A 19360-nucleotide genomic window follows, 5' to 3' on the forward strand; every position below is an offset into this window, starting at 1 on the left:
ATGATCTGTCAGTTCATTCTTTTGATCTCTCAGATTCATTCATCTTTACCCTCTTTCAATGATCCTTTTCTCCAACTTAAGATATTTTGCTTTATTTTTATTCAGACAAATACTAACAAGATAAAAATAAAGACTCACAACCACTGATCTTTAAGAAACATGACATCACTGAACATTAAATGTCCACTTTGCTTAAAATAGTTCCTGTGTGAGAAAAACATCCTATCTGGCATCCCTTAACTTTTGGTGGCAATGTCTGAAAATGTTCAGTTCCTATCTAGACTTTCAATAAGGCAAAATTTTTTGAGGATTTTGGGGGTGGGATGGGGATTGAATCAGTGAAGCACAGGGGATATTTCTGGGCAGTAAAACCATTGTATATGACATTATAGTGGTAAATACAAGATATCAAGCACTCATCAAACCCATAGAATTTTATATAACAGCATAAACCTTAATGTATGCAAATGAAAAACATCAATTAGTAATTTAGGGGATCCCAATGATGGAAGGCAAAATACTAATAAAAGGTATGAATACATGATAGATTTATGAAACAACCTCGCTGAAGCAGGGTGAGAAAATAAGATGCTGACTTAAATAACTCTGAAAATGAGTGGAATTCATAAGACCAAAGGTTAAAGGAACCATACATGAGAACTGCACCCTAGTTGATAAAGGCGTTTCCCATGAGCATGCAAGTTAACAGTTCTGAAACTACTCTCCATATATTCTGCCAATGAACAGGTGAATAGATGGCAGGTGGTGGGAGTCAGTCTTCTCCCTGCTAGCATGGGAGTTTACAGATAAGCAGGGGAAGGAGGCCAGAATGATCCACGTGTAAGGTATTAGAGCTGAAGATGTCAGTATGAACTAATGTTTAGCTTGCTGTATATACCGATTGCTACATATAGAAATAATTATATATATTCTATATTTAAGTTATTATATACACATATATTAATATTTCTCTGGTCTGGCAGCTGAGATGCCTTAGAAGCAATGACAATCAGAAGCAACGACACTCAGAAGCAACAAACATACCTACCACCCAGATCTCAGTTTCTAGTACCATTATTCAATGAAAGAACTGGAGCTTTGGGGGAAACAATTGATTCTAGGACTGAGGAAGGAAATATACAGGATAAGCTGGAGCATCTTGTAGTGCCAGAGAGCAAGACAGTGGTCACACACACACACACACACACACACACAATGATGGGGTTTGTCAAACGGATAAAGAAGCTAACTGAAAAAGCTGTCAGTAGCCAAAGCTAGAACAATTTGAGCAACAAAATAAATAAGGCATCATTGGATCATTACTTAAATATAAAATAAATATCTATGAGTCCATATTGATAAAAATAAATGATTACATAAATGAGTGGATGAGAATAGGTAAATCTGCATGCAGGCAGATTTCAAATAATTTTTATAGATACTCTACCTTTAAGGAAGTAGAGAATAACTACCCACTTCTTAATTGTGGACAATGTATAGTGACAGAGTATGGAAAGGGAGATTTTTTAAAAAGTGACTTTACAGTAGAAGAATCTAGCAAACGCTACCTCAAGCCAGGTGACCAAGTTCAACAGCAGTAAGTCGTACTGATAAGAGATGTGTCTTTCATAGGATGTGATGAAAATGGAAATTTACCTCTATGGTCTTCCTCCTAAAAATACATTATCCCAGTCTAATCATAAAGAAAATATCAGACAAATATCAACTAAGGGACAGAATATCAAACCAGTACTTTTCAAAACTGTTACATTCATCAAACACAGAGAAAGCCCGACAAAGAGTCACAACCAAGAAGAGCCTACGGACATATAACTATTAAACGTGATGTGACATCCTGGATGGAACCCTGGAACAGAAAAAGGACATTTGGGAGAACCTGTGGAAAGCTAAGTAAAGCATAGATTTAGTCACTAATAATGTATCAGTTTTGGCTTGTTAACTGCAACGACTGTCCTGTACTAATATCAGGTACTAGTATTAGTTAATACTGGATAAGATATGTAGGAGCTCTCTGCATTATCTTTTCAATTATTCTGTAGATCTAAAACTATCCAAAAACATAAGGTTCATTTTTTAAATTGAAAGAAAACAAAAAATTTCAAAACTCATTTTTTTTTTTAAATGAAAGCATGTCATTTTTAGCACCAGCAGCTCCTAAAAATGGTTTCTTAATTGGATTAAAACATAAATTCCTACCATATGAGAGATGGGCTCCACAGTGAAAAGTCCTTGCCCCGGGTATCAGGAAGCACAGTTTTTTATCCTGGTTAATCTAGGGCATGTTACTTTTCCTCTTGGGATGGAATAGGGGAGGAAGTGCTGGATTAGATGATCTCTAGTGCTCTGCAAGTGGTAACTGTCTAGTTTGGTCCAGAGTCCTTTAGACAGAAGATGTGAGAGACACTAGGCTACTGTAGGGAAAGTTAGCCCCAAAATAAATAAATATACTCAGTCTTGGAATATACCATTTGGATATAAGTAAGTGTTCATTGTTGGTATTTATCTTAATTTTTTTAAAAAAATTATCAATTATTGAATTTGGCCTTGCAGAGCTACATCAAATAAGCAGCATAAATGTGAAAAATCTTAGATCTAAAATTTCATAACAGTATAGAAGATGGCAGAAGTAAAATTAAAAAATTAAAATTAAAATTTCAAACATTTTCATGAAACAGAGAGGGAAATTATGTTTCTGCAGTTTTTTTAAAAAAATGGAATACAGTCTCTGATGTTTAAAGAAGAAATATGAAAAATAGTCGCTTTGATGATGTAAGGTGAAATCAAATGGCAGAAGTAATTCATTTTAAACAAAAGTTCGTCTCTGCGTGGTTTTCTTTAGCTGTTGTGCACACTAGTGACATTTGGGAGTGTTTCAGAGGCCTGGCCACAGAGAGTCTGTGGAGGCAGTGGAGGTGGTGCAGTTTGCAGGGGGTGGGTTTGCCTAGATCTCTCAGGTCAAGGGTGTGTGTGCACCTGGTGGGGTAGCCCACTGGAGGCTGGGGCTGGGGCTGTAGGCTTATTACTCTGGCCAAGAGCTCAGGAAAAAGTAGAACAGAGGATACAAGAGTCTGAGAAGGGGGGGATAGGAAGAGATTGATAAAGGATACAAAATTAAAGCTAGATAGGAAGAGTAAGTTCTAGTGTTCTATAGCTGCAATCTCCAACACCCCCCACACCCACACAGCAGGAGCTGAGCAGCTGTCTAGCAAGGTAAGGAAACTTCACCTGTATTTACAGCCACTCCCCATCACTCATGTCACCACATAAGCTCCGCCTCCTGTCGCATCAGCAGTGGCATTAGATTCTGGTAGGAGCACAGAACCCTGCTGTAAACGGCGCATGCGAGGGATCTAGGTTGCGGCTCCTTATGAGAATCTAATGCCTGATGGTCTGAGGGGGAGCTGAGGTGGTGATGCTAGCGCTGGGGAGCAGCTGCAAATACACATTCTCATTAGCAGAGAGGTTTGACTGCACAATAAATGCAATGCGCTTGAATCATCCCGAAACCATCCCACTCTCCCCACCCCACCCCCAGTCCATGGAAAAATTGTCTTCCATGAAACTGGTCCCTGGTGCCAGAAAGGCTGGTTACTGCTGTTCTATAGCACTGTAGGATGACTATTGTTAACAATAATGTATTATAGAGTTTGAAACAGCTAAAAGCATATTGTTTCCCAATACATAGAAATGATAAATGTTTGAGATGATGGTTGTGCTAATTACCCTGATCTGATCAGTATACATTATATGTACCCCATAAATATGTACAATTACTATGTGTCAATTAAAAAAATTTAAATAAAAATAAATAAATTTTAACAAATAAAAATAAACAAAACAGCAAAGTTTAAAATGACCATAAAGTGTTTTTAATTAAAACAAATTGATTATTTAGCTTTTTCGTTGAAATACTAAATATGACTACTACATCAATTGTTTTATTTTTCCACCATAGTTCAAAATAGTAATACTGTGGATTGGTTTGCAGTTTTAATGGCTTCCCTCCTGAACAGATAAGCAGCATTCAACTATTCTTTCTTTATTGCAAACTGCATAAAGTACAAATGGAACATTAGCTTGGTAAATATGTAGTTTAGGAAGAACTTTAAAATGTTGAGTTATTGGAATCATAAGGATAGTACTAATGTTACTATTAATAGATGATTTAAATGTCTTAACTTGTTTTTCCCTGTAACAGAGCTAGTAACATAACACACCTGTTTGCTTTATCAGTGCCAATAGGCAGTGCTATGTGTGTCCAAAGCTCAGCCCCTCAGACTACAGATAAATCTTTCTGATGGGGTCAAAAAGCTAAAATCTTGAACATTTTTAAAAACAAGAACTGACATGTTCCTCTTTGTCAACGTATTCAAAAAATTTCCACAAGAAAATTAAATTATGTCTTAGCATAGTACAAACTCTTTCATATTCCCAAGAGCAAGTTTTTTGTGTTGCTTTTAGAAGAAATGCTATTCATCCTTTTTCTAAAACGCTTTCACCATAAGCATAGCAAATGTCCAGGGACTAGGAGTGGTGGAAAATAGTGACACTTATCATATGGAAAACAGTTGCTAGCCCTGAATCAACATATCGTTCTATCTGCTAACAGAATAAGTGCTTTCTAAACTTCAGCAGTATTGTTATTCCACATGGATAGCTTATTTTTAGATTCTGTAAATATAATCAATCAGGAATCATATGTGGCTGTGGAAGTTCATTAGATTTAGAGAAAAAAGAATACTCCTTTGTTCAAATGTTCGCCACTGGCTATTTCAATTCTGAATCAACCACGTATTTCTTTCTCTTTTTTGTATCTAAATAATGCACAAAACAGCAGTTTTCATCTTTCAATAAGGCATAATCACTTTAATTTTACTTCTAGAATCATAGGATCTCTATAAAATAAGTATCCCTGAAGCATCATGCATTTGAAGCAAAACAAAATCAAACTCCACTCCAGATACATTTAATGAACTGATTCTGTTAAATCCTATACTTCACTTAAAATGGAATGACCTATATATAATTTACATAGTTAAATTAGTAAAGTTCGTAAGCAACTTTTTTTGCACTTATTAATGCAATGTCTCATATTATCTGAAAATCCATAGCATTTCAGTAAATTATATTTCTACAGCCCACTTCCTTTGGGAATTATAAAGGTTTGTTAAGTTTGGAAACTAGATTTGAACTAATAGGATCTGGGAAAAGAAAATAGAGGGAGTAAGAACAAAGTTAGAAAAACTATGGTTAGATTGTGAAAAACATTACAAAATAAATGCAAGCTACCTAAATAAATTTATATGACTAATTTTCCAACCTATGCTATGCATTAGAATTGCATTTCACTTTATTTTCTAACTCATTCCAATTGGTGGCTTTTCTCTCCAAGGAAATTGTAAAGATTTAGAAAAGGACAAATGATTATTGGGTGTAGTCAATGAAAAACAAGTCATTTTTTTAGCATGCACTTCTAGTTATTTGTTTCTATGGAGGGTCTGGGGCTTACATTTACTTTAGCTATTTTACAACTACGTAATTTATAGAAAATGATAGCAATGAAGATGACTCTTGTCCATGTAAGCACAAATTGCATTCATTAGATACTGCATCCACTGGATATCTGTTCTATGGATATTGATAGTTTTGCCAGTTTTTGCATCAATTCATAATGTCAGTTCAGCATTCCTTCTTTGACTATGTATGTAAGGATTTGAATGCTTCTTTGAACTGATTCTATTAATGATATCTTACTTGTTCGCTCATTAATTTATCAGTTAAATACATCTTTGACATTTGTTTATTTTATATCTATATGATAGTCATGATTATAACTTTTTAAAAAAAATATTTAACAACATGTATCTGTTCTTGATGAATGTCAATGACAAACTAAGATTTTTCTTGAGAAAAAAAATCCTCGTTTCCTAGTTTCCTAAGTGCAATGAAACTATGATAGTTAATAAAAATTTCGATTTTTAATAAGTAAATCCCTACGAATAATAAAAAGTAAATTATCTAATTTATTTTAGGAAATAATGTCATGCACTCTCCCAGAAGTAGATTTGGAACTTCATACACTAGAGATCACAGAAGACAACACAGGAGACACAGGCCAAAACTTGGCATGGAAAGTTGTTTTAAGATATCGTGTTGCATAGAATCGATCGCCTTTCCAGTTCAGATGGTACTTACAGCTGGCAAAACCAACCTCAACAGATTCAAAAAGGCCCACCTGCTTCAAGTGCTTTATTTCCTGCCTAACACCCTTGGAGCTTGTGACATTGCCACCTGACACTGCCAGGGACTTCACACTCCCATGCGTGTTGCTTCCAGCCTTCTCCAACTGACTGCCTGACATTGTGAAGAACCTCAGATGAAATCATTGACTTCAGTCTAGTTCTTTGTAACTTCTTAGCCATTTAAGTTGACAATGCTCATCTGATGTATGTATATTTAAATTCCTACATTTCTCTAAAGGGTAGGGGATTTTTTAACCAGTGTACTGTGCTGCTTCCTAATTATTCATCTGGGTAAAGTGATATTTTAAATGGATTAGCTTCTCTACAAAAGGTATGACAACCCAGATTTGGAAGTACTTGAATTTGAGAAGTTGTTTTAAAAATTATATACTTTTTTGAATGAATGTTACTATTATGATTCTAAAAGCCGAAATTTCTGTGATGTCAAAGTATGATTCCTACCTTGACTTATCAAATGTCTTACATGTAAAGAGCATGTAATTTTTTTTTAATTTAACCATCAGAGCTATTTTGAGGATTAAGAAAATAGGCTATTATATATGTCATTTTTTTAATTTGGTCAAAAATATAAACCCTACTCTGGAAAAAGAATACATTAAAAAGCAGAAAATAGAGAATAAAAGCTCCATTTTAGCTTTACCTTTAGAGGAAACCATATTGTCTCTTTAGTTTGGGTTTAGCTCTAAACAAGATTGCCTCATGTCATGTGGTTGTGATTCTGCCTCATTATAAGACCAGATTTGTGAAAAAACAGAGACTTTGATCTGCAAAGAGTTGTTCAAACTTTAGCAAGAAATGTTAAATATACTGAAAATGTAAACACTACGGTTTATTTGAGTTTTAGTGTGTACTAAATAAAAGCAAATGTTTGCTAGCTCCATTTTAACTTCAATGCCTCTAACATTTATAAATACTGTTCTTCATTGTATGCTGATTATACTAACACAAAAAAGAGGGGAAAAGTCAAATAAAAGCCCAAGTGAGAAAAAATGAAAGGCTATCATTTTTACAGCTCTAACATCCTAAACATGTTCTTAATGGAGAAGAGTTGGAGTTTGTGTATGTTTCCTAAGAACCAAATGGATTCATGTCTGCAAAAAGAAACCAACTATTATTAAGTTAATATTTTACTAGTTAAGAATATACCATTTTACTGTAAAGGATGGTCATTTGTTGATTTAGGAAAGAGCTAAAAGCTAAATGTTAACCAATGTTGGATGAAAATGACCCCCCTAAAAGGCAGTCCACATGTATCGCAAAATTCAAACTGAAAGTCAATAATGGATTTCACAAACAAAAGAGATTTTATACCCCAATCAACAAAAAACTAGTTTATTCTCAAACTGTATTGAGAATAGGTGAATAAACAAAACATAAATTTATTAAAATAAAGGTTTCCTCATTACCTATTTTATGCAAAATTGGGGATCTTCACGATGTATGCAGTTACTCTAAAAATGATATTGGAAATGATAATTTAGAGCAGTGCAACTCAGCAGTTAGATGCTTGTGAATTATACAGAGATCTTGGATACAGATTTTGATTCTTTGGATCTGGGTGAGCCCCGAGATTTGGCATTTCTTGCAAGTCCTTCTGCCAATCTTGTAGTTAGAGGACCACACTCTGAAAAGCAATGTCCTTTAAGTGCCTCCAGTTAAAAAGCACAAATTCTTGACTTTCTTGCCACATTAAGCATTTATACTTGTATACAACATGCACATTTAGGTTAGACATTGGTAATTACAGGGAAAATAAGGCTCTTTTTCCAGCATAGAAACTATCAAATTAAAAGAAGACTTGTTCTGAAAGTTCTATCATCAGTGGAAAAGCCATGTCTCGTACCAGCACCTCAATGCTCCCCTTCCTGCACAGAGTTATACCTAGACAGTACACATTGCAAGGGTTATCTGTCACCCCTCTTGTGGAGGTGGCCCACCATCCCCAGGTCCATTGCCAACTGGAGAATGCTAAGCCAAGAGCTTGGCAAACACAAGATCCTAAAGGGAGGTTCTATTGGTCTACACCTTGAAATTGTGTCTTCCTCCAAGTGGGCTACTGCTTTAATGTATTTTACTTAATTTCTGCATCAAATTCATTAAATTTAAATTTAGGATTGGTACTTCAACTCTCCAATTTTTTTCTCCATTGATTTTGACTTTCCTAAACGGAACACAGAATATCTATCTAGTTGTACATTTTTTTTAGGTTTTTTTATTTTAATTTTTAACTGATACATAATAGATGTATGTATTTTGAGGGTGCATGTAATAATTTAATACATCGATGTAATTTGTAATGATCAAATTGGTGTAATTGTGATATCTATCACATTAAATTATTTATCTCTTCTTCATGCTAGAAACATTCAAATGATTCTGTTCTATTTTGAAATATACGATAGATTATTGTAAACTAATGTCACCCTACTTATCTATCAAACACTCAGTTTCATTTCTTCTATGAAATGGTATGTTTGTACCTATTAATCAACCTTTGTTCATCCTATCCTCCCCACTACACTTCTTGGCCTCTGGTAACCACCAATCTACTCTCTATCTCCATGAGATCTACTATTTTAGCCCCTGCATATGACAGAGAACATGCAGTATTTGTCTTTCTGTTCTTGGCTTATTTCACTTAACATAACGCCCTCCAGTTTCATCTGTGTTGCTGTAAATGACAGGATTTCATTCTTGTTTATGGCTGGATAATATTCCATTGTGATTATTATACCACATTTGCTTTATTTTTGCTACTGTGAATAGTGCTACAATAAACATGGAAGTGCAGATATCTCTTCTATATATTTCCTTTCTTTTGGCCATACACCCAATAATGGAATTGCTGAATCATATAGTAGTTCTCCTTATAGTTTTCTGAGGAACCTCCATGCAGTTTTCCATAGTGGCTGTATTAATTTACATTCCTTTCTTTCCTTTTGTTACTCCATCTGCATGTGCCTTTGGCAAAGCTTCAACCACCTCCAGGTAAGTGTGCAAAGCAAAGATGTTAGAGCCTTAAAGGGGTGCTATGCACTCTGATATTCCTCTCCCAGTGATATTTGGAAGCAAGTGAGAGTTTAAGTATGGGTACATGGATCTGAACAAATGTATGGACTACATGGCACATTCAGGAGGCCACTCATAACAGTTTTTGAGTGAACTTGCACATGTAAGAATATTTAGAGAAACAGATTCTATCCTGTTGAGAAGTAATACTCAAACCAAATATTTTCTGCTGCTATGATATCATCCCCAAACTATTTCCCGGTTCCCTTCACCTGCAAGATATTCAAATGGCTAATTTAGTGGCCACTGTGGTTTGGCTTCAGACCATGTTTTATGGACATTTCCACTAGTTTATCTGAGAGTTCCCAAATAGTTTGCAGTCAGTCCAAAGTTCTGTGACACAGAACACCCTTGAATACCTCCCAAAATAAATCCAGAAGTCTAAAGAGTTTTTCAAGGGAAATCTACCACACATTTTAATTGTTGGGACAGCATTATTTGTGTGATGGCTTACACAAATAATGACCTAATGAACATTTGTCACATGAATGAATGCAGATCTAGTATGGATTGTTCTTTCAATAAGAACAAGGATCATGTCTTTTTGTGTGCACACCCATTATAAAACACATGTTTCTCTTTTATTAGGATATCAATAAATGTTTGTGAGTGAAAATATACAATTGCACTAGGTATATACAGTTTTACCTTCATGTTCGGGGTGACTGAATTACACACAGTATCTCTCTACCAATGAAAAACGAAAACTATTTTGATAATATATTATTTATTATCTTGGTTTTGTGGACATGACCACTGAACATATGTAGACTAGAAACCCTACAGGTAGATGGAGAAAAGCCTGTGGGGGTGTTTCATGTTGTATGATAGGCTGATTTCAGACTATGTTATAAGGCCATCTTAAAACTCACTTCTTCCATGTAGGTTTTCAATGATTGTCCTTCACTGGAGCCTTCTCCCTAGAGGCAAAGAGAAGTAGAGGTTGAAAAAATTGGGAGAAGGGGAGAAAAAGAATGAAAAGATCATGAAGAATAGTGAGATCTGAGAGCAACACCAAATCTTTCCTATCCCCCACCTTCTCAGCTGATACTTGTGGGATTATCAGTTTGCCAACTTCTTACTCTTTGAAGGAGATGATCATTTTTTCAAGACAATAAGATACCTTTCAGGTGAATTTTAATTCATGTAAACAAATAACCAGCTAGAGTAGGTCACTAAATCTTAGGACAAGATGCTAAACAAATTGTATAATATTTTCTGTTATGAATTTTATAAATATATTCTTAAAATTAGATTAAGAAAAGAAGTCACAAATTCTGTATCCTATATATTGGTGTGAAGATCTAACACATGGACTTAAAAAATATTTTATGGAAAGAGGACAGATCATTAACTTTTATATTCAGTCTTTACAGCAAATATTTCTTAGCTTACTATTATGTAATTAGTAAATTCTCCATTATTTGTGCCTTGGACTAGCAGTTCATTGAACACTAGCATTAATTGAGATTTATATCATTGAAATCTAAAACATCAAGTTAAACATATATCCCTAACTCATCTAAGCATTGTTGGTCAAAATTGTCAAACAACTTGTCAGTGTGGATAAATTATAATTTTATACTCCATGGCCACAGATATTTGGAAGTAAATGCTGAGATAGCATGAAATGATAAATTCTAGAACACCATATGTGTTTATAAGATAACTCAATAAATGTGCATAAAGCTTACATTTGTCTCTATAAGATATATTCTAACTGTTCAAGTACCCTTAGATATATTATCTTATTGAGGGAAAGACATCCTCAGGCCAATTTGATGCTTAGGAAAATTGAAGCCAGGAGGAGTGGCATGAAATGCTTAAAGTCAAGGAGGTAGGCAAAGCACTACTGTGACTGGATTCCAGTCTGATACTTTTCTATGTCACTGAAATAAAAAATTTTTAAACGTAAATTAAATTCATCTTAGTTTTAAAAAAAGACTTGTGATGTATGCACCAAAGCACTTGGGGGAAGGGGAGAGGCACCATGCTCATGTCATAACAAAAATTAAGCTAGGGATCAAATGCTGATATTCCTAAAAACCTAGAAATCACAGGTCAAACCACAGACATGGTAATGTTTCTTCCCAAATCATGGTTTCCACCAGTGAAAAATTAATATGTTGGAGCTTAAATGTTTCCAAATGCTTCCAAGATTGTGGGATTTTCAATGGATAAAATAGTGAAAGAGATAAGATAGTTCTACTTACTTAAAGAGTAAACTATTTGGAAAAAATCAAATCCATATAAAATCCCCAAAACTGTGAGGAATTTAAGTCGAAGTACACAGAGAGAGCTGGAAACTTCCTTCAGATAAACTATGTTTGGAGTTGACCTTGCTATACTCTCTCCCCTCATTTGAACAACTAATCTAGAAAGAGTGCTACGGGTTCTTCCAGTGTGGCTTTTCCATGTGACAGAACTAGTTTCTTTGTGTGCTAATAATCCCTACCCCTTTGCCTGGGTTGCTAGGAGTAAGAGGACAAGCTGGCAAACTGCCTGGAGTTATAGGTGTGCTTTCTGGCACAGCCAGCCTGGGAGGCCTGGCTGGCTAGCCTCCAACCATTTCAGGGTTAAGGCTGAGATGCAAGAGGGAAGATCCACGGAGCCCACTGAAAAGTGCAATTTGTTTCCTTAGAGCTAGAATGCAATGGTTTTTCACAATTTTTCTGGACATTTGCAGTCTTCTGCTAAGACCTGGTGATGACTGAGGGTTTTCCTGATGATCAAATGGAAATAAAGCAGCCTTCTTGACAGCTTTGCTTCTTCCCATAGTGCCAGGTCTTTTCAATATCTACACCATAGAAAAGGAGAAACCCAAACAATAGCGTTTGTTTCAAAGGCCATAGGTACTACCCAAGTTTGGCTGCTACTGCCATTCAAGAATCACTGTCATGGTGGCCCTGATGAATGAGGAGCGCAAAGAAAAAGACTCTAGGAGGAAAATACAGAGGAAACTAACACTTTGCAGAGGTGATTACAAATGTGACACGAGGCCAAGTGGACAAAGCAAAGAATAAGACATTAGGACCTCTGATTCTTAGGGTCATTCTGAGGGTCATTCTTAGGGTCATTCTTAAAGATGGCCCCAGTCACGAGACTTGATCCAATATGTCTGTCTCTGCTTCCCTATTTCCAGCATGGGACCACTGAAATGCTAACATTCCCTCCTCCTCCCACCGGAGGCGCTAATGGAATAAAATCCCTTTCAAAACAAAAAGATATCAATTTCAGTCATCCTTCTCTTAATTTTAAAGAATTGATATTTTAAACATCAAGTCATTTTAGCAACATAATATTTTGGTAATTACCTGGAAATGAATCAAAAATGCCCAAATGCAATTTCCCTTGAAAAACAAACAGGGAAAAGGGGTTACAAGGGAGGCAGACAGGGGCGTGTGAAGGAGAGAAAAGACAGAATACATGGAAATCAGGCCTTAAAAAAAAAGCAAAAGAAGATATTTCCTGAAATGTGGTTTCACTTATCACGAATGCTTAATATAATCACAGTTGAGATAAAAAATATTTTAAATATGAATTAGAAAATACGTTATAAACGCAGAGAAAGGGGGAAAAAGAGACTGATGTAATTACTGCTTAACATGTGACATGGGATAATGGCTGTGAGGGATGAAGGCTCTTGTTGTTCCCATGGTCATTTTACAGTTAAGGAAACGTTCTCAGTAAGATAGAATATCCTAGAAAAAGAGGTAGGACTAGACCCACATTCTGCTGGATCTATTGCCACTTTTCACAAAACCTGCTTCTTGTTTCAGTCAATTAGTGTTTTCTATTCATCTTTTATTAATCCTTAGACGAAATGCAAGCAGACTGGCACTTGCATGTAGGGTACGTTTATTCACAAACATTGTATGGCTAAGACCTCTGGCATTAATTTCCTTTAGAAAAAAAAGGTTTCATGAGAACTCTACCAGTATGATCTTTCTTCCCACCTTTTCCCAATGAAACTAAACAATAATCCTAACACACAGAGCACCCTCTTAAGAAGTACCTACCTGATATATTTGGGACCCATAGAAGGGTGGGAACTTAATAGGAATGGCCAGGGCATTTCTGAATCCAAAGGGACTCATAAAACTTCACACATTATTTATTCCACAAGCACTTATTAAGCACCTATTTGTGCCATATACTGTGCTAGGTGCTGAGACAATGAGTTGAACAAAAACTAATCCTTACTATAGAAAGTGTATCTTAAGAACACAGATATACAGGGGTTTAGATGGCAGAGCAAAAGTGCTCTGCATAGACCATGGTGCTATGGGAAAAAATAAGAAGAAAAATAAGAAGAAAAAGCACCAAGACTTTTGTTTATTTATTTAACAAGTATGTATTGAGAACTCCAATGTGCTGAGAACTACTGTAGCCACTGCATACATATGATGAAGATGCCAAAGTGGAAGGAGTAAGAGAGTGATGACTGAGGAAATTATTTTTAAGCTTAGTCCTGAAGACTTAGTCAATTAGTCAGGTAAAGGAGGTGACTGAGGAGGAGAACTCACATCAGGAAGAAGGAAAATTTTGTGCAAGGGCCTAGACATGACAGAGAAAATATGTGAAACCACAGATATTACAATGAGGGACATCAGTTACTCCAGGCACTAAAATGAATACTGTATTTTCAGATACAGAGATATTAACATCATGAGTCACTTTCTAATTTCATATTACAATTTTTTGTAATACAGCTCTTAATACCATGGCTGTATGTTGTGTTTTCTAACTGCATTATTACACAGGGTTACTAAATTGTTGACAGATGATAAAGAGATTGACATTCACCTTTCCAAACTTGGCAACTGCTATAGGTAACCACTATTATTGATGTTCAGCAGAACAGGCAGTGATCAATTTCCACTAATGGAAAACTAGGTGCAATATTATAGAAACTCAGAAATATTTGGAAAACTCAAAAGACTCTGAAATCATTGATATATTCAATAAATTAATAGCATGTTTACTTTCAGACCTGGATATATGAACAGATCCTGTTTCTGTTTAAATGCCCCAATGTCTTTTCATATTAAGTTTAAAAAGCTTTTTGAAAATTTGTCCACAATTTTCTGAACAAATATAACACCAGTACAGATCACCTTTCCCTGAAAATGACACCTTTAACCAATGGAGAATATACTTCACTACTTTAGCATTGCGAAGGACCAAAGATAATGCATTTTAAGATAAGATGTTATGATTCACTCTGCAATTTACATTTTTTCTTCAGGTTTTTCATATTAAGCTAAATAATTCCTTTAGTGGTAATGCTTTTGCTTTAGAGATTTACCTTATAATGAAAAAGAGTAGGAGCAATTATGTTACTAATGACTATTACTAAGAGTGTTAAATTTCAAATGATTTAAGATATTTGAGAGTTCTTTCTTATTTTCCAAAAAGTGACTATTCAGTTTCAAAAAAAAAATGTATTTTTATTCTTCCTTTTCCTTTAATAATATAGGAAAAAGGGAGAGGGCAAAACCAGAAACAAGAGGCTCCATATTTGGAAAAGGGGTGGCTTTTATCAGTGGATGTTGGACAAGAGAAGTGACAGGGTGAGAGGGTCTGACTGTAAGAATGAATGGCGAGGGTTAATGATTTTTAGTTGCAATGACTCAGAGAATGACTGAAATACATAGTATTAGTCAATTGACTTTAGAAAGATCCACTTACCATTGAACTAGTCATTGTATCAGCCATGTATCTTCTCTGATATGTGTTGATCACTTTATTACATCAATGATTAATATTATTTCACAATTATCATGTACAAAAAAGTAGTATTCATCATTCTTTCTAAAACAGTTTAATGTGCCAACACAGCAAATTATTAGCCATGAGATCTTGAAGAGTCACGGTTTTTCTTCCAAAGCTGAATTTCCTCATCTATGAAGTACGGACAATCGAACTACAGGATTGTGTTTCATGTAAGATAATGAATGAGACAGGCATATTAAACATATCAAAGATTCACGCAGCTGTACAGTATTATCATTGGGTAAATATGTGTAGCTCCTCTATTGACCTCCTCATAGAGAGTAGGTCTTTTGGTTTCCGTGCTTCCCAGCTTGCCAAATTACATATGGCTCTATGAACTCGCCAGACTTCTGCCCCCACCTCTACTTGGGAGCATCTCCCCTGCTCTTGCATCTTGTATTTCAAGTCAGAAAGCCAACTGTGGCCCCTCACTCAAATCTTTATGTGTTGTCTCGGCACTACACATATCTTTTTCAAAGCACTTATCACACTCTATTTTAATCACTGGTTATTTAGCTTATCTTTTCTATTTAACTCTAAATTTTCAGAGGGAAAAAATTGTTTTTATTAATTTTTGCTTCCCAAGTCCTGGTGCAGGGTCTGGCAATATGGATTAAAAATGTTTGAACAATGAAAGAATAAATAAGTGAATGAATGAAAACAAATTGTAGATCTCGGCTAGCTCTGGGTATACACAGAACCTATATGAATCATAAAGTTTGTAGTAAATAGTAGAATAAGACTGCTAAGACACTTTTAAAATCAGTGAGTAAATACTGTTGCTGAATGTGCATAAATCCACTGAAGAAATTGCTAATTACTTATAACTAATTACTGATTATCATTTTTACCTTGAACTATAAAAATATACAGTGATAAGTATATTTCCATTTTTTTAAAAAAATTTAATGCTGTGGATGATTACTTTCATAACTAATTTCAAAAAATGAAAATATCCAAAATCGATTTTTTAAAAAATTTAAAGGGATATAGAACTCAGAAGAGAATTCGAAGTTTTTAAAAATTTCAGAAAAGAGGACTAAAATAGAAGGAACACAAGAAGAAACAAACACAACAGCAGAACCAGAAAGTGAACAATAGGGAAAGCTTAAAAATCAAGGAGAAATTAAGAGTTTTTTTAAAAAGAGAGAAATTTAGGGAAAGTGATAAATATTGAAGATAGGCAGAGAAGACCAAATATATGGATAATAGAAGACTCTGAAGAAGAAAGCAAAAAGCAAGGGAAGAGAATATATGCAAAAAGTTATAATTGAACAAAACTTTCCTAAAATTAAAAAAAAAAGAAATACATATTACACTGCATATCTAACAATAGTGATTCAAAATGACTACCACAAGATACATTCTAGGAAATTGATTGTATTTTAAAGGAAAGGAAAAAAGTTCTTTGGGCATTGAAAAAAATATATGATTTATAAAGAGAAAATATTTAGATTATCATCAGACTTTAAAAGCAGTGCTTCATGCCAGATGAAAAATAAATATACTTGAGCTACTGAGAGAAAGAAAGTGCAAGCCCAGCAATCTAGTCGAGAATGAGCTTCAGAAAACTAAAATGCCCAGATATAAGAAATGGTGGTGAGCATTAACAAACTCACCCGCACAAACACCACAGGACAGCTGAAAGGAGAGAATATAGTATGCAGTGGCTATATGCTCTGACAATGTGGATATCTTACAAACACTAAAAAATTGAAAGAGAATATGTAAATATTTTGCTTTCAATATACATATTTAAAGATGTATTAGTATTTTTATTCTGAGACTATGGTGTGTGTGATAGGGAATAAAACAAATAAGTTGCTATGAGATATTAAAATTCTGTGTCATCTTTATCATTAAGAACTAGAATTCTTGGTGCAGCAAAAAGGTTAAAGAAATAAGAAAAGAGGTTAAATTAAAGTCTTAATATTCTTTACATTGAATGAAAAGGGTCAATGTGAGCTAACTGTCCACTGAAAGGGGCTAGAAACAATGACTAACTCAAGGGCAATGAGCAGCCCTGGGGTCCAGACTGTGGTCTGGAAATACCATTTCTCACTAAAGGGAATTGGAATTTTCAAAAAATGTCTGATTCCACATTTAGGGAAGGAAATGTACAATATGAGCTTGGAACATCTTGCACTACCCAACAGCAAGGAAGCTATCAGAGACTACCAGGGGCATGGCAAAAGGACTCAAAAGCAAACTTTAAGAAACTGTTATGGGCTGGGCCCAGTGGCTCACACCTGTAATCCTAGCACTCTGGGAGGCCGAGGCGGGCGGATTGCTCCAGGTCAGGAGTTCAAAACCAGCCTGAGCAAGAACGAGACCTTGTCTCTACTATAAATAGAAATAAATTAATTGGCCAACTAATATATATAGAAAAAATTAGCTGGGCATGGTGGCGCATGCCTGTAGTCCCAGCTACAGTCCCAGCTACTCAGGAGGCTGAGGCAGCAGGATTCCTTGAGCCCAGGAGGTTGAGGTTGCTGTGAGCTAGGCTGACGCCACTGCACTCACTCTAGCCTGGGCAACAAAGCGAGACTCTGTCTCAAAAAAAAAAAAAAAAAAAAAAGAAAGAAAAGAAAGAAAGAAATTGTCATGAGCCAAAGGTGGGACAATTTGAGCTTAGCATTAATAATAATTGCCATGGGTTGAAATTTATCAAATAAGTTTAATGAAGAAAAAAAAGGTTATCTTCAGAAGATAATAGGAATCTAAGAAGAGTAATCAAGCAAGTACCCTGCCTTTCTTATAGCACTGTATTACTAGCTAACCAAATAGTAAACAAGGGAAAGGTCTCATAACAAAATTATTCCACCTAATAAATAAAAAAGAAATGATAGAATTAGAATATCACCACTTCGCAGCACCCAATGAATAGGTATCAGCATTAATCAATAGCTATTAAGATGATAAAATGAGAAACAACTAGACATTAAGTATTCATGCCAAAGAGGAGCTGTATCCCATTTCTGGATAATTTTCAGAAAAATATAAAGGACTAAAAAACATGTTGAATTGCACCAAGAGTATGCAGTTAGCAAAACCCAGATTGTGGAAAGCTCTACAGGTCAAATGCCCTGCATTCTTTAACAGATAACTTGTAAGAAAATGCAAGAGATGGAGGAGGAACCTATAGATTAAAAGAGGCTTAGACATATCTGACGTTTGAAATTTGGCAAGAGTAACTATAGTGTCAAGGCATGCACATGTAGGTGATAAAAGTGTTTTTTTTTAAATGCAAGGAAGTTGATTACTATAAAATTAGAATAATTTTTATTTGCAGTGGGAAGTAGAGGTTATGACTGGAATACTCATGGGCCTTCTCAGTTGTCTGTCAAAGTACTATTTCTTGACCTGGGTAGTGTTCTCATTATATTAAGGACTTAAACCATATATTTGATTCAAGTGATTTTCTACATTTGTGTTTAATTTTGCAATAAAAAGATATTTTAAAATAACCATTTCTAATATTAAACTACATTTTTACAGGCATAATTGTAAGATCCACGTGGAACTTAAAACATTAGAGTGAAATGATATAATGCTCCATTTATTGTTGGCTACATTTCCCTGGTCATGTGCCTGCCTAATCCCTCTTGATCCAGATCTTTTGGTCTATGTATAGTGATAATTCTTGGTTATATATCTAAAGAAGTAATTAAAGGACACTCATATTGTTCTGATTTAATCTTAAACTAACCTAATTATAACACTGACCTCATAAAAATCAGTTAGCAATTTTGATTTTTACCTTTTGAAATAATTAAGCCTTTAAATTCTTTTCCATTAAGCTTTTTAAAAAAATCAATAGATGTCACTTTGGAATCTGTAAAGTACCTGTATAAATTCTGCAAGGTCAGTGAAATATGAATGTGAGCCTCATAATTTAAAGCAAACATATAATGTATTCTTTTAAAATTAAATTAACCTGTGTCTTTGCAAAATGACTAAACAGCTAAGGTGACCAACTTCCTGAACTGTGACTCAGATGGGCGCATGGGGGAAAACTGATACCCGATGCTCGTGAAATACCAAGGGTTTTATGTCTCTTGTGTTCTCAGCCCATGTTTCCTTAATTTTAAAAAGTGATTGATTTTTCAGATAAGTAATATTAGTAGGCATTTCTCTACATCTAGGGAAACATATTTCTCTAACAGATGCATGGACACAAATAATTTTGTGTTTGTCTATTCTAACATATGTCTCTGATTTTTTTTTCATTC

The 19360-nt window shown here is 34.9% G+C and overlaps 1 protein-coding gene across 1 annotated transcript in view; it reads right to left on the reverse strand.

Moving 5' to 3' along the window:
* C7H8orf34 (chromosome 7 C8orf34 homolog) overlaps positions 1–19360 on the reverse strand; it is a 349392-nt gene that overhangs the window by 1561 nt on the left and 328471 nt on the right. Inside the window, exon 11 of the mRNA XM_012739907.3 lies at positions 10226–10273. Within this exon, the coding sequence (XP_012595361.3) occupies positions 10226–10273 (48 nt within the window). The remainder of the gene's footprint in view (positions 1–10225; positions 10274–19360) is intronic.

This window comes from Microcebus murinus, chromosome 7, assembly GCF_040939455.1.
Source record: "Microcebus murinus isolate Inina chromosome 7, M.murinus_Inina_mat1.0, whole genome shotgun sequence".
NCBI lineage: Eukaryota > Metazoa > Chordata > Mammalia > Primates > Cheirogaleidae > Microcebus > Microcebus murinus.